This window comes from Laccaria bicolor, genomic scaffold, assembly GCF_000143565.1.
Source record: "Laccaria bicolor S238N-H82 LACBIscaffold_7 genomic scaffold, whole genome shotgun sequence".
NCBI lineage: Eukaryota > Fungi > Basidiomycota > Agaricomycetes > Agaricales > Hydnangiaceae > Laccaria > Laccaria bicolor.
The window spans coordinates 1,161,568-1,176,433 of NW_001889878.1; the positions used below are offsets into that span (position 1 = coordinate 1,161,568).

A 14,866-nucleotide genomic window follows, 5' to 3' on the forward strand; every position below is an offset into this window, starting at 1 on the left:
TCCTCCGCCCCCAAATAGTCCCCCACCCGTGTTCGTTGTCTGACCCGTGTTCATATTCCCAACCCCCCACTCACACCCGCAGTCGTGTTATTAAGAACAGGCAGCATCGGCTGTGCTTGTAGCGAATTTGTCGGTTGAATCCCAAATATTGAGGGTTGGGTTTGCTGAGGTTGTTGTTGGGGGTTGCTGCTACCAAAGATGCTTGGCCGTTGTTGTTGTGGTTGCTGTGATGAGGAGTCGACAAGGCACACTCCCGTTCCAAATTGTTGTTGTGGATTCGGCGGTGCCACTGGTTGGCGTGCTATGGCGATTGGTCCCGTGCCCGTAGATGTGAAGCCGTCTGACATGAGGTTTATATGAAGAACTTGTTCAGTGCTATAAAGAAGAGATGGATGGTCTGTCAAAAGTTGAATTGTTGTGGTTCAAGGGAGATTCACGTACAATTCAGTGAAGGCTTTTGTACTTTGACAGACTAGATCGATGTCGTCACTTCTTACAAGCATGAGGTTTTCAATACGCCTTTTAGGCGTCGCTCGATGCCAGCAACGATTGCGTGCAGGAACAGGTGCTCTTTCGACCCTTCATCCAGCTGCTTGATAACTACAACCTTCCTTCCGGCTTGACGGCCTTGGAGGACGATTGCGACCTAGTAATATCGTCGTAAGGCGTGTGTTACGCGGGGGGTATTGAACCTCATACCTTGCCGGGCTTGTACACTGTATGATGAGTTAGTAGGTTGGTCGCCTTGAATGGAAGGCGGCGACGACGTACTTCGTACCATGTCAAACCACCCCCGTCGCGTGCCCGCCTCACGCAGTGACGTTGACTTTGAGACTACTTCCCGCGAGTCCTTTACCATCGTGTTGGATCAGTGACAAGTACGTCTTCTTATTGAATTCAACCCAGTATTGACCAACGATCGTTATCCCCTGCATAACTTTCGCCTAACAGTGTGGTGCCTTCGTCGACAAGCAGGGCAGGAACCTCGGGAGCAGGGGGAAGCAGCATAGGCAAGTCCTGAGGACAGGCGGCAGGTTTCCAGAGAGTGGATTGCGCTTGAGACAAGGGAGAAGAGGGCGGACGCGATGATGAAGGATGAGGAGCAGGTGGTGATGAGTGTCAAGCCAACTAGCGCCGCTGCGTGTGACGTCTGGTCACTGCTGCGAACCACTTTCAACATCGTCCCCATACGGATTCCCCAGCCGGGAGCGTACGCTCGTCTTGACCCTTCTCCAGGCGTTTAGCCGCTCCCACATCTCAATATTAGCCAAAGCACTTTCTTCCACATACATGTGCGCGCTTGAACCGCAAGGTAGGCTCAGATATCTTCTGCATCATTATACTAATAGCAAATTTCTTTCCATAGCGGCATCCTCATCCATCGCGTTGTTACACCTAAGGATCTGAAAGCAGTGCCAGATATCGCATAGCTCTGCTGCTTTGCCCCCCACCTCTCCTGAGAACCTCAGGTGTTACCATGTTCCTGGTGAGTTGTTGTCTCCACTGTGACTGCCACGTTCATTGCTCACGAAACTTAGCACTCGTTATCTAGCCTCAAGCCTTCCCGCACGACATTAAGCATCCTCACCATCCTCCCATTTCGAACTTCTGCATCGTCTCAACTCAAGACCCTAGATACAACCACGCGGAGACTATCGTCCTTGGATTTGGAATTTGAACTTGGTCGGCAAGATGTCCTTTGGTTTGTTCTCGTATTAATTCTGACATTAACGTGGACCTTCGTTTTGTCTCTAGTTGGCCTCGAAAGGTGTCTTCAACATATCACTGGTAATAATCATAATCTATCTTCATCTAGGGCTGCGGGCTGATCACCTGTTTTGTAGCCTCCAAGGTCGAGTCTACTAGTTTTCATGATGATCAAAGCCTCACCTGGGGCGGGTGACCCCAAAGGCGCACTCGGCTACATGCTAGTGATTTTGGAATTGCCGTATGTACGGGTTTCTATCGCTACCTTTAAACCTTTTCGGCCCAGCCGGTTATGGGGCAGATAAAAAGCTTCATCATTCGAGGTTGCTGGTCTTGTGTTTTCTTCATTCATGGTCTATGCTATCTAATGCTCGTCTCGAAAGTCACCCTCTGAGAATACACATTTCAATATCTCGCTCGCCTGACGAGATTTACAGAAGAATGATTTGCATGTATCCCTCTATGTGCCCGTGTTGGATGGGACCATTTCGACATCTGGAGGCCACTTGTTTGAATGATTTTATAATGTATCATGGAGGATCCGCTTGCGGGTATGGCAGTCTTGTTGAATAACAAATGTGACCTGGGCGCTTTGGATGATGAAGTACTATTCGTTCATGAAATGCTAACATCCATTCCAAATTGTAGGTATCCTGCACGAGTAGCTCATTCAGTCAGCATCGGAGATTTGACGAGATATATGTAGTGTAGATGTTTGCTCTGGGGGATGAATTTGCTCATAAATCTACCCTGGAACTTCTACCGGTCGCTTGCACACAAGATCGATTAACGGCTGTGCAACTTTCTCGGACCACTCCTTTGGTACCTTGTACTTCTCTGACCGGCGTTGTCGATAAAGTTGCATTACTTCCTTCCGAATGTATGTCGCAGTATTGCTGCCCTGATCATACCATTTTATCATAGCTTCAAGCGTTTTCTCATCGTTGATATTGAAAACGTAGACTTTCTCCATGATGAGCACCGTGTCTTCGCATTGCCGTAGTCAGCCTACTGATACCCATTACAACCAAGAAAACATTTACTAACCTGCTACCCGCTGTTCCCACCTACAGAAAGCCATCAAATTCGGGTGGGCATTCACCTCGGAGAAGTCGGATGATTGTCGGTGGCCTATGAGACGTCGGCTGTCATCCAAATGTTTTTCCAAGAGACGAATAAGCTTGTGGGAAGAAAACATATCAGTGAACTTGGTATTACAATGGATTGAATCGCTTACCTTGATCGGTGCTTGAGGCCCCGATGTAGAGTCTGTCCAAAAGGTATCCCAAGTCTTGATGAAAGGTCCACCACGAAACATCTTCTCGGAGTAATTTTTATGATAGTTCCCTGAGGAGATAACCGTTTTAAAAATGGTCATATATACTTATCAAGAACCAACAATTTAATCCATTTCTGGGGAAACAGGGGTTAACATTCAATGAATGAAGCACGCAGTGATGAAGGCGAATGATACTTACACAGCAGACGTGATGAGTTTAATTTTACTATCGGCACTTTGGGCAGAGGCGAAAAACGTTCGAAGGTCATAACCGTTTCGTGCTTGACGCTGCGTTTCTGTCAGAGACAATACTTTCAGTGATTCATCAATCAATCGGGCTAAGCGACTATCGTCCGGAGCCGACTTGTGCACTTCAAGTAACTTCTTGTCAAATACGATGCAAATTTGCACACCAAGCCAACTCACCTTCGGATAGAGTTACAACGGCCCTTGGTGGATGCTGCATGCTCTCAAGGGGTTTCTTGTAGTGCTGCTCGAATCGTTTGTCCGCCTCAACACCAGCAATCTTTTCGAGCTCGTCATCATCAACTTCCTCGTCTTCTTCTTCCGCTTTTTCTTCCAATTTCTGCTGCATATCTTGTAAAAATGTGTCGAACTTGGTCACAATGGCCACAACCGGTACTATGGGAAACGTCACGTTTGAAAATGGTGATTCATCTTTGATCTTACCTGTCAAAGGCATCGAAAAAAAATCTTTCTCTGCTTGCTGGATGGGCCGAGAATTCATCTCCAAGCAGTACCTGCGGCAATTCGGCTGAGCTTGCCCATAATGAGGAAAAGGGGCAAGACGAACCACACCAAATGCAATTTCTGGTTTATGTCTTTTGCCCGTGAACGACTGTCGATGAATTTCCAAACAACGTCCACCTCTGCCTGCTTTCCCGCTTCAAATCCCTCGGAATCATGCGCAATAATCTTGTTGTTCCCTTCGAATTCAATTTCTTTTTCAATATTATGGGTACCTCTCTTAAGATGTCGCCTTTGGCATGTGCGCGATACTACAAGTGGAATGACTTTGCACTCACCGTGGTGCTGGGCGCGTCCACCTGAAATGGCGAAATGAAATTTAAAGCTTGCGACTCGGAGAAGCTTGATCACTCTCACCATATTCCCGCCACACACCTGGAACGAAAAGTTAGTGACTTCATAAGATGCGAACGCTGGCTTGAAATGCTAACTTTATACAGAATTGTGGTTTTACCGCACCCCGTTTTCCCGATGATCAACAATCTAAACTTTTCAAGCGGAGGGAGTGCGACCGCGACGGCTGCTGCCAGTAATCTCTTCAATTCTTGCTCCTCGGAGGCATCTAGTTGAGGCGCTTTTTCAGAATCCACATCTTCATTTTTCGATGATGACTTTAACAGTCCCTTAAGTTTATCGAACTTCGTTGGAGGGGGTTTTGGACGGGGGCGCAATGCCTCGCGAGTTGCAATTTGAAACACTTCGCGAACCCCCTCTCCAGTCTTGCTACAGCATTCAACATAGTGCCTCGCTCTGATTTTCTTCGCGACTTCTTGTCCCTGGTATGAAATGTTAGTGTGCGAGGGTATCCCTTCCGAGTTTAAATCAACCTACCTCTTCAGCAGTTATTGGACGTTGACGAGTCTTCCATAGCTCGTCAATGGTTCTGGGATCTCTTCTGAGGTCTTTTTTGCAACCCACAAGGATGATAGGGAGTCCGTGACAGAAGTGGTCGACCTCAGGAAACCACTGCGATAATCGAAAAGTAAATATTAGCACCTATATATTGAGGAGCTGGCTACGCACCTTCTCTTGGACATTGTCCAAGGAATCGGGATTAACAATGTCAAAGCATATAAGGATAACGTGCGAGTCGGGGTATGCCAGAGGACGCAAGCGATCATAGTCTTCCTGACCAGCCGTACACCGTACCGCCAACTCGACATGCTTCCCATCCACCTCAACGTCGGCGACGTAATTTTCAAAGGGATCTGGGATTGATATCTGTTCACGAGTGTTATCTGTGACGCTCCAATCAATTAATATCCACATACCTCTGGGAAGGTTCCTTTCGAGAATACAACGAGCAACGCCGTCTGCGACATACCGTAGTCAGTGTCATTTGTGCAATCCGCATTGCGATATGTCCGGACAAACCTTCCCTGCCCAACCGTCACCTACGGCGACGAGTTTTCGGCTGATCAGAGCCATCGCGTCCTAAGATCCTCGACCGTTCGCGATAGTGTATATGATAATGCCAAAGTTGCTTGTAGCACACGTTCAGATTGGGTCGCTCGGAAAGGCCCGACAGCACCCCCACGTGTTGGACAAGAGTGGTGAAATATTGGTCGACTTCGTTACTTTTTGTCCTCTGAAAGGTTCCGTTATGTTTTGACGTCTGCCTAAATTGATCGAGAGCACCTGCTCACTATATCAGTAAGCTTTACGCACGAAAAATGCTCCACTTCGGATGAGCTCACGCGCTCGGACGAAGGACGAGGGAATGCACACTCAGCATATACATCTACCAAACGAGAGGTTTTGAGTGGGACTTCTCATAACAAGTTTGATGGTGCAAGCGAAGGTTGGCAACAGAGAGATGGTTGTGAGTCGGAGATGAATTCGCGTGACGCTCTAGCAAAACAACCTCTACTTATCTTCAACAGGAATTACAAGACGGAGATCGCTACTGGTGTTATTTACAGTGTAATATATATCACAATAAGCAATACCACACACACAGGTCGAATGTCAAGTCCAAACACGAAAACCATCATCAACGGCACTCTCCCGCAAGTCACGGTACTCGTCGAACTGCTCCAAAGTTTCTCTCCCTCAACCACCGCATTTCCATTCAACCCACCACCAGCACCACCACCACCACCACCAGGCGCCGCAGTCCCAATTATAACCGCTAAGTCTCTCTGGCACTTTTGTAAAATCTTGGTACGGTGCGCTAGCCCCGCCTGCTGTTCCGAAAAGATCTAAAAAAAGAATCAACCTCAAAAAAACAAAAGGGAAAAACGGCGAGACCCACCTGCGCAATCTGCCTGAACCCCTCATCATCAACAACAGCCCACTGCCCCACCCGCCCCTCCTCGTCCCCTCTCAATAGTAGCACTAACAGCCCAAAGCTCATTCAACCTCCCTTTAACCCGTCCCTTCTTAACCTTATCCTCAATCTCCTCCAAAGTCCCCCTCATCTCCTCCTCCTCGGGCCTAATCGCAGACGACCTAACCGAAGGAATCAACGTCTGTAAATGCTGCACGAACGCCAACAATCTATGCACGATCTGCGTCTGTTTTGCGGATGCGTGGAGGAGGCGGGTGGAGTTTTGGATGGCGTGGGCTGTAGAGAGGGATTCGAGACGGGATTTGAGGTCCGAAAGTTTTTGGTGTGGGTTATTGGGATTGGGCTTCGACGCGATCGCGGAGGTCGTCGAAGCCTATGGCTATTGTATTCCCAAAGAGACCGCCACCTGCAGCTGGCTGTTGCGCGCTTGTGGTACTGCCAAAGAAATTGCCGCCCGCGTTGGTGGTAAAAGAACCATCACCAGTAGCTAGTCTTTGAGTAGTGATGGTACCGCCAAAAAGACCACCACTAGTTGCAGGCTGCTGCTGATGATTCGCCGTATTCCCAAACAGCCCCCCGCCTCCTCCACCCCCGAATACACCCCTGTTCGTCGTCTGACCCGTGTTCGTATTCCCAAACAACCCCCCGTAACCGTGTTCGGCGTAGTAGTAGCCGTCTAGTCGTCTTATTAGAACAGGCAGTGTCGGCTACGCCTGTAACGAGTTCATCGGTTGAATCCCGAATATTGACGGTTGTGTTTGCTGAGGTTGTTGAGGGTTGCTGCTGCCCAAGATGCTTGGCTGCTGCCGTTGTGGTTGCTGTCACGATGAAGAGTCGTACCCCGTTCCAAATTGGGGTCGGTTGGTCTCGTGCCCGGGATACTTAAATGTTAAGCCGTCAGACATGAGGTTTAAATAAAGAACTTGTTGGGTGCTTTAAAGAGACGGATGAGTTGAATTGTTGCGGGTCAAGGGAGATTTACGCACGAGAGTCGAATTCCAAGCTTCAGTAAAGGCTTTTGTACTTTGAGCGACTAGACCGATGCCCTCACTTTTTTACAAGCCTGGGGTTTCCAATACGTCCCTTGGGTAGCGCTCGATGCCAGCAGCAGCCAGCTTGATAACTACAACCTTCTTTCCGGCCTGACGGCCTCGGAGGACGGTTGCGACCTTGTGCTACGCGGGGACTCAAGCGCTCATAGCTTGCTGGGCTTGTATACTGTTTGATGAGTTAGTAGGTTGGTCGCTTTGTAAGGAAGCGACGACATACCTTTAGGCTTTGGCCATCTTGACGTTGACGACGAGCATTACCGCTGGTGGTGCGTTTGGGAATTCGCTGAGAGTGTGACAAAACGCGATCATGCATGTTGACCAAAGCTGCCACTCCAATGACCCATAACTCGAAGCACGACCAGGCCAAGGCGCGTGGTCTACTAGTACTTGAAGGAATTTGAATTCGGCACATGCCAATGGCGCTTGAGACTACCAACTTCAGGGTTTCCTCCATGCGGTGGCCGAACCTCCTTGTCAATGTCTGTTATCCATGTGACCACGTGATCTTCGGCGAGGTTCTGCGTCCGCGCAATACTAAGTAGCAGTACAAAGGGGAGCAAGCTCCCCAATCAGGACCTGAACTTACCTCCATGCGGCGGGGGCGGATCCTCCTTGCTCTACATTTCTCCGACAGACATGGGACTTTCGCCATCTCCCTGGATCCACGCCAGAAGGAACAACAGTGCTATTGGCTTGATAGACGCCTTCAGCGCTTCACCGGTCAACTGGTAACCTCCCAAATTGGCTTGCACTTGGAGGCTCTCCTCGCGCACAGGCAGCACCTCCTGGTTCTCGAAATAGTTCGTCGGAATGGACACTCGGTCAGACGGTTGGTTTCAAGTGCAGGTTCATAATGAAACGAATGCTCATGGTATGATACGTCTCGATGTTTCAATTTTTTTATTGATACCCGAAGCCCTCCAGCTGCAGTTGACGACAATCAACCCAACGCTAGAACACTTACCAAATTCGCACATACCCAAATGATTTACTTTAGGCTCCATATTGTGCTGTACAAGGATGTTGCGTGCTTCACCAGCTTATCCATGATAATCCTGGCATCGTCCCTTTCACTTGAAGGCATCCCCTTTCTCACTTGCCTCTCCTCGGTGATCTGTAGTAGTGTCCCCACCGTTCGTACGCTTATCGACAACTCGAGGACTTGCTTGAGAGTCACGGCCTGCTCCTCTGCCTATCAGATTCTAAACTTGTCAACTTCATGAGGGATATGGATGGTAGGTTCGTTTCCATGGATTCTGATTGTTACTTCTTCGCGCCGCCCCCCTCTTGGACTCTTTGCACAAGGATGGTAGCTTGAATTTTGGACTTAGCATCACCAGCATGCTCCGTTACCCGTCACTGCCATCTACACATGCCGTAGCGTTATTGTGCGCCTCTTACCCGCTGTTTCCATGCCGTCCGTGAGTAGATCTCCTTGCTTTTCCCCCTTCACAAAAACACTGAGCTTAAAGTTGTGCGTTGGTTGTTCTACACAGGGTCCCCCTGCGACTTTCATCAAAAATACCGCGTAAGTAGTTGACCAGATCGTGTTCGGCATTTTCGCTGTTCATGCAAGTTGCGGAATAGGCAATAACACAATTATGGACCTGCAGTCAACCGTTGAATCACGTTGAACGTTGAGTGTTGAATGCCGCACTTCAGTAATTAGTAGTACTGCACTGTAGATAGACAGGTAAGAGGATCCCACTAGATATTCGCGTATCACTCGAGCTATTGTAAAGTTAGAAAAATGAGTGCACGCGGTAGGACTTTAAGCTTGAGGAGGATGTGGAATCGGCCCGGGAGAGTGTTTGGCGTTGTTGCTCGGCACCTTCCGTTCTGCATCACAGCCCGCAAAGTTGGAAGTTCTCCTCATCCTCCAATCATGATCATCGTCCATCAAGTATGGCCAATGCCATTCTAAAGTCGTGCGGCGGCCGGGGGAGTAACGAGCTCTTCGCATACAACATCGATGTTTTGTCACTCCGAACGATTCTTTTACCACGGTGCAGACACGTCTCTACCTTATTAGGGCTACACATTCTGAAAACCTCCGAGAATGGCTATGAGGAAGCCGCGAACGACGTTGACCCACCCAAACTCCTCGATCTCATCCCTCATAGCCCTTCCTCGCCTTTTTCCCTTCCAAATTTGTACTTTTTCAGACCATCCCCGGAAGGTGCGGAGTGCTTGCGCTGAGACCGGCTTTGTTCATCGCCAGCATCTTGCCAGAAGATCGGCGCGCTTTCTGTAAAACCACACAAACAAGGTGCATCTCAACCGTGTGTCGTCGCATATCTATGCTCGATTCAACCCTATGATGAGCTCCGCTGATCAACCATACGGGTTCAACCTTAAGCGCTTAGCACCCAGCGTTTGCGTTCCCGTTTCGGATGCTGTACGAGGTGTCAAGGTTATTCCTCTCTCTGAAGTATTGATTGGTAGCCAGAGGATCAATGCTTTGTAGTTTCTGGATGGATATTGCGCTAGCCTCTGGCCATCTTCGAAATTCCGCCTTTACGCCAAATGGACTGACCCGCGCGCTTTATATTTCAGCAGATGTCCTCAGCCCTTTACTGGTCGACATCTGGTGCTTACCAGCTTCACGTTTCTCTCCACGCGGTGGTGGAACCTCCTTGCTCTTCATACTGTCGTGACTCGTTCCCCCATAAACATAGCGTTCTCGTCTTAAATATAGCATCTGTGGGCGTCATCTTCCACGAACCTCCGCGTTCACGCGGTCTTGGTCTCCGGTAAAGGGCTCAGCTCCTCACCGGTCACTACTGGCGCTTGAGATGACTCACCTTACAGTTCTTTCCACGTGCCGGGTGGCGGAACATCTTTGCTCTTCATTTCAATGCTATATCCCTGCGATGGACATGACATTCTTGATGTCTTCTTGCGTTTACACCAAAAGGAAGAACAGGCGTCCCTAGCTTTGGTAACCGGAAGCTGGAGATTCAAGTTGTCGATGCCCAAAACAAAATCCTTGGAGCAAAACAACCAGATACGATTATGGCCACAGCAAACCTTGATAGATAAGGGTGATGTAAAATTTATGATCTTGTGACAGTCCAATTTTTCAAGATTACATACGGGGCAATTCCGCTCACACTTTCGCCTCGCTAGTTCTTTTGCCAATCGGCGAGTCGGTCGCGAGCCTACAGCTTTCAAGTGATTGCCTGTCATGGTTGGCGCTCCGTGGGCTTCGCCGTAATTCTCTCCATGCATAGGCCCCTCAAAATAGTACGTCCGATCATTAGTGCGTCCGGTTTCAACTGCTGATCTGTTCTAGTTATGCAAACATGCAGGACACTTATGATTGAGTCATGCGTGACTCGGATACCTCTTAATGTTTTTAAGGATCTCTCAAGGTCCTTCAGCTGCAGTCGTACGACAGTCGACTTGACGCTAAAATATGTACTCGATCAGCCCATACCCAAATGAGCTTTTCAGCCTTTTGTCCTTCATCGCCTTCATATTGTGCTGTATACCGTTTCGCCTGCATTTACGCGGTAAGTTGAAGTCAACCCGAATTGCCGTACCCTTCAGCTAATTGTTCCATATTTTGCAGCAGGCCGCACATACTTGGTTCTGCCCATAACATGGATAGGCCTCTCCTGCTTAATTGCTTTCATCAATTCTATTATTTGGAACGGTAACATTATCAATTGGGCTCCCATTTGGTGTGATATCTGTATGTCTCCGTATTTATCCGCCACCATGGTACTTACGGTGTCGGGTAGCCACCAGACTGATGAACGGCGCCGTAGTCGCCATTCCATCGACTTCGTTTTGCATCACACGCCACCTATACCTCATCTCCCATGCTAGCCACGCAGCCTTTACTGGGAGAGAAAAACGCAACCAACGTATATTCGATCTTACAGTGGGGATCGGGGTTCCAATACTGCACATAATTCTTCGTACGTCTTTTGCTGACATTGCTTTTACAAAGTTGAACAGCCTGCAGAATATGTCGTTCAAAGCCACCGCTTTGATATATACGAGGATGTAGGGTGCCTAACTGACTATTCCATCGTCCCTTTCACCTTTCCGATCATTTATGGCATCGCCTCTCTTGTTGGCTTCGTCTCGGTGATCTACGGCGTCCTTACCGTTCGTACGCTTAGAAGGCGCCGTCGACGACTCAAGGATCTGCTGCAGCACCCTTCCGGCGACCCAAATGTTAATTCTAACCATTATATTCGCCTCATCTGTCTTGCAGCCGTGAACATAGTCGCGGAATTCGTCCTGACCTTATACATTTTCCTACTCATCGTCCCATCCTGGAACACTGACTGGATCCACTCCTGGAAAAGCTGGGCAGATACCCATCGTGGATTCTCTCACGTGGGTCAATTCCCTGTTTCAGTATGGCGCTCGTGGCATCGTTGCGCGATTGCCATTGATTCTGCAAGGTGGATATGCATATCTTGTGCATTCTCCTTCTTTTGTCTTTTTGGCTTCACAAAGGAGTGCATGGACCAGTATCGCTCTGTTTTCATGTGGCTTCGGACAAAGACTGGCTTCCTCCCTGCCTCGCAGCCTGACTGCACCGTCATTACTCCACTTCCGCAGTGCGTAACGTCGCTTTCACTCAGCGCTGTCTTTTTCGCTAAGTTTCTTATAGAGTAAGATTTAATCCTGCGCCGTCCGCAGACTCTCGACAGGAATTTTATTCGGGCCCGTCTCGAAGTAGGGTCATCACCTTGCCTGAAGCTGCGCTAATGCGGAGTTGAGCTCGGGTTGTGCCAACAAATTCATTGGACGATCTTTGATGCTTTTGAAACGACCCCGTTGGCAGTGTTGTATCCTAGGCCTGACGCTCCAATCATTTGTACTCCATTCTGTATGTTTACAACTATTTGAAAAGTACGCACCCTGTCATGTCATATTTTTTTCCGGCAGGCCTTACCTTGCGAGAGACATCCGTTAGGGGCCGTTTGAAAAGAGAGAGCATTGCAACAGGGATGATTCTCTAAGAGGTCGGATATTGCAAGGCGAAACTTTGTGGTGCTAGACAAAAGGTTTTTGTCTGACCAAAAATTACTAGAATTACAGTCCGAAGTGTGGTTGTCCCAGCTGCCGTTGATGTGAAGTTTACAATTCTGGACACTACTGTCGGCACCGCATTTGAACTTTGTCTTTGTCGGGAGTTTACTGGGTGACACGACCTGTTTTGTGATTTCGGACAAATCCCATTGTCTTTTTTTCCCAGTAAGTAACCGGACTACGTTGTCGGATTGACAAGAATACCCTTTTTTGTATATTGGAATATCGTCGTCAGGAATGAGATTCCGACCGAAAAGGAAATTCTAATCAGTCGTGTTTACCGTTGTTGTGTAACAGCTTCCAAGCAATCGTGGCTTTCCTCATCTTGACCACCACCATGGCGGCTACCGACCAACAGGTCGCGCTTTCAAGGCCGAACAGGCTAGCGGCAACGACCCACATGTCAAAAACAGCTCGTCAAATAGTTCCAGCTTTCCTCCAGAAACTTTACGAGTTGGGTGGAGTTTAGATCAGCGAAGCGGTGCTTATCTGACATCCTCGCTTTCAGAATGGTTAATGAGCCAAAAAACGCGGAATTAATATGTTGGTCAGTGGCAGGAGATACGTTCTTTGGTGTGTATTAAGATTCGTCTGAGACCATGCACATTGCTGATTGAAGTTAGTTTTGGACCACGAACGTTTCGCCCATGAAGTTTTGGGTCGGTGGTTCAAGCATCGCAACTTCAGCTCCTTCGTGCGCCAGCTGAACATGTACGGCTTCCACAAAATCCCCCACCTTCAGCAAGGTGTCCTCAAGAGCGACGACGACAAAGAGCACTGGAACTTTGTACACCCCAATTTCCGTCGCGACCAACCTGACCTCCTTTGCCTCATCCAACGCAAGAAGCAAATGCCACAACCCGGAGATGAGGGAGTCATTGATTTACGTGATGGCTCCAACACAAATACACAAGGAGCAGGAACTGCTACCGCTGCACCGGTTGGGGGTGCCACACTCTCGTCTGGACAGGTCCTTGACATCCATTCCATCGTGAATGGTATTGCGGCTATCAAGCGCCACCAAACGACGATTTCCGCAGAGTTGAATGAGCTCAAACGTTCAAATCAGCTCCTCTGGCAAGATGCAATGGCTGCGAGATCAAAACACCAGAAACAACATGACACCATCAACCGCATTGTCAAGTTCCTTGCGGGCATCTTTGGAAATCATGCTACTGGTCATCATAAAGATGACATCGTCGAGGATGCAGATCAGCAAGCTGTTATTCCACGGCGGATACATCGGTTAATGATTGAGGACGCTAAGAAGGATGGGATGGGGAAGCAGGCTTTCATGGGGGATATGGATGCACATTCAACCATGTACTTGGTTCCAGACCCACCCGCCACGACCCGTGAGTCTTCTCAACGATAGTTGAACAGCTTTATTAATAGTCGAACAGCAGGTGATATGACGGTCGAGACGCCCAACTCTGCCCCATCTCCGGCGCTCTCCACAACACAATCAGACGCCGGCACATTCTCAAACAATAGCACCCCCTCCTACTTCAATCATTCCCCCGCCAATCAATACTCAGCTTCTGTGACCCCCACGCAGGAAACAACCTCCACTGTTGGGGAACATCAACCTAACCAACCGCAACAGCACCAGCAAGAGGGCCAATCTATCGAGGGCGCCGTTACCCCATCCCGTCTCACCTCCCCTCAGCCCCGTTTCGCCGTTCAAGATGTCCTCAACCAATTCACTCCATACCAACTCCAACAATTCTTCGCATCTCTCAACTCTCAGCCACCTATGCCCACTTCGTCCGACCATGAAACCTCCTCACATCACTTGACGCCATACCAACCCCCCGCATTTGATTTCTCAACTATGGGAACTCCTCCAAGCCTGCAAACCCAACAGGCGCCGCCACCTTCAGAAATGGTCGCGTTTGACCCATACGATCCCTCACCCCAGCGACAAGACATGGAGCGCCAATGGCAACAGGCGGATGACATCGACAAGGATGTGAACACTCTCAACTCGTCCATTAATTCGCTAATTCAAGTTCTCGGGCTTGATCCTGCCCTTTTGAACCGTGAGGGAGAGGACGCAAAGAGTAACATAGACAATGTGGGCGCTACCCATGATGGTCAGCATGACATGGTGGGCATACACACCGATCCAACGTCAGAAGCGCCTGCGACGGCACCTACCGATTTTGATTTCGACACGTTCTTCAATAATCTCTCGTCGTCTGCGGATGTGCGCACGGATGATTCCGTTGATTATGGAGATATAGCATCCACGGCGTTCCTTGACGAGGTCCCGTCTCCTTCCGATAGTCACCCGTCTCCCATGGAAGGGCTGAGACACATTTCACCTGAAGTTGGCGTGGCTGCTGCTGCGCTGAATGCCGCAAACGATGCCAATAACTTCCCAACTACTACCACGACTACACGAAAGCGGAAGTCGGATGCTGGAATTGGGTTACAGTTCGGGGAGATGAACGATGGCGCTGGTAGTTATGGCTCAGGAGGTAGCAGGTTAAAACGGAAGAAAGATAAATGAGGATCCAGGCGTTCGCGTTCTAAAGGAAACAAAATCCGATTGCACCCGAATGGCGAAGAAAACCCGCAACAGAAACCAGAAGAATCTACAACAGATGTAAGGAAGATACCGGACTACCTCGATTATATGGTAACCCTCAACTAATGAACGACGTTCCTTATCGGCTTCCTCTCTCTCCCGGTTGGGTTTTGCTATCCAAC

At 49.0% G+C, this 14,866-nt stretch overlaps 7 protein-coding genes across 7 annotated transcripts; 3 read left to right on the forward strand and 4 right to left on the reverse strand.

Moving 5' to 3' along the window:
• Positions 1–493: 493 nt before the first annotated feature.
• LACBIDRAFT_248160 (uncharacterized protein) lies at positions 494–717 on the reverse strand (the record flags this gene model as incomplete). Its single annotated transcript, XM_001879055.1, has 2 exons — positions 494–646; positions 700–717. Coding segments are annotated over 2 exons (171 nt in total), but the record flags the coding sequence as incomplete, so codon positions are not given.
• Positions 718–1,156: 439 nt separating this feature from the next.
• On the forward strand, positions 1,157–1,955 carry LACBIDRAFT_317325 (uncharacterized protein). Its single transcript, XM_001878833.1, has 5 exons — positions 1,157–1,312; positions 1,367–1,486; positions 1,539–1,702; positions 1,756–1,788; positions 1,845–1,955. Exons 2-5 carry the CDS (start codon positions 1,478–1,480, stop codon positions 1,864–1,866), a joined length of 228 nt encoding a protein of 75 aa, XP_001878868.1. The 5' UTR covers positions 1,157–1,312; positions 1,367–1,477; the 3' UTR covers positions 1,867–1,955.
• Positions 1,956–2,366: 411 nt separating this feature from the next.
• LACBIDRAFT_293649 (uncharacterized protein) lies at positions 2,367–4,114 on the reverse strand (the record flags this gene model as incomplete). Its single annotated transcript, XM_001879056.1, has 8 exons — positions 2,367–2,694; positions 2,755–2,887; positions 2,945–3,054; positions 3,107–3,120; positions 3,186–3,282; positions 3,413–3,628; positions 3,748–4,005; positions 4,033–4,114. 8 exons carry the CDS (start codon positions 4,112–4,114, stop codon positions 2,453–2,455), a joined length of 1,152 nt encoding a protein of 383 aa, XP_001879091.1. The 3' UTR covers positions 2,367–2,452.
• On the reverse strand, positions 4,108–5,182 carry LACBIDRAFT_248037 (uncharacterized protein; the record flags this gene model as incomplete). Its single annotated transcript, XM_001879057.1, has 5 exons — positions 4,108–4,530; positions 4,586–4,720; positions 4,778–4,975; positions 5,026–5,067; positions 5,129–5,182. 5 exons carry the CDS (start codon positions 5,180–5,182, stop codon positions 4,108–4,110), a joined length of 852 nt encoding a protein of 283 aa, XP_001879092.1.
• Positions 5,183–5,373: 191 nt separating this feature from the next.
• On the reverse strand, positions 5,374–7,409 carry LACBIDRAFT_325438 (uncharacterized protein; the record flags this gene model as incomplete). Its single annotated transcript, XM_001879058.1, has 7 exons — positions 5,374–5,392; positions 5,423–5,495; positions 5,835–5,955; positions 6,097–6,320; positions 6,451–6,728; positions 7,104–7,219; positions 7,314–7,409. 7 exons carry the CDS (start codon positions 7,407–7,409, stop codon positions 5,374–5,376), a joined length of 927 nt encoding a protein of 308 aa, XP_001879093.1.
• A 3,144-nt stretch (positions 7,410–10,553) lies between these two features.
• Positions 10,554–11,650, forward strand: LACBIDRAFT_145491 (uncharacterized protein; the record flags this gene model as incomplete). Its single annotated transcript, XM_001878834.1, has 4 exons — positions 10,554–10,611; positions 10,671–10,793; positions 10,843–11,022; positions 11,070–11,650. Coding segments are annotated over 4 exons (942 nt in total), but the record flags the coding sequence as incomplete, so codon positions are not given.
• Positions 11,651–12,575: 925 nt separating this feature from the next.
• Positions 12,576–13,322, forward strand: LACBIDRAFT_147701 (uncharacterized protein; the record flags this gene model as incomplete). Its single annotated transcript, XM_001878835.1, has 4 exons — positions 12,576–12,604; positions 12,660–12,724; positions 12,775–13,025; positions 13,122–13,322. Coding segments are annotated over 4 exons (546 nt in total), but the record flags the coding sequence as incomplete, so codon positions are not given.
• Positions 13,323–14,866: the final 1,544 nt, after the last annotated feature.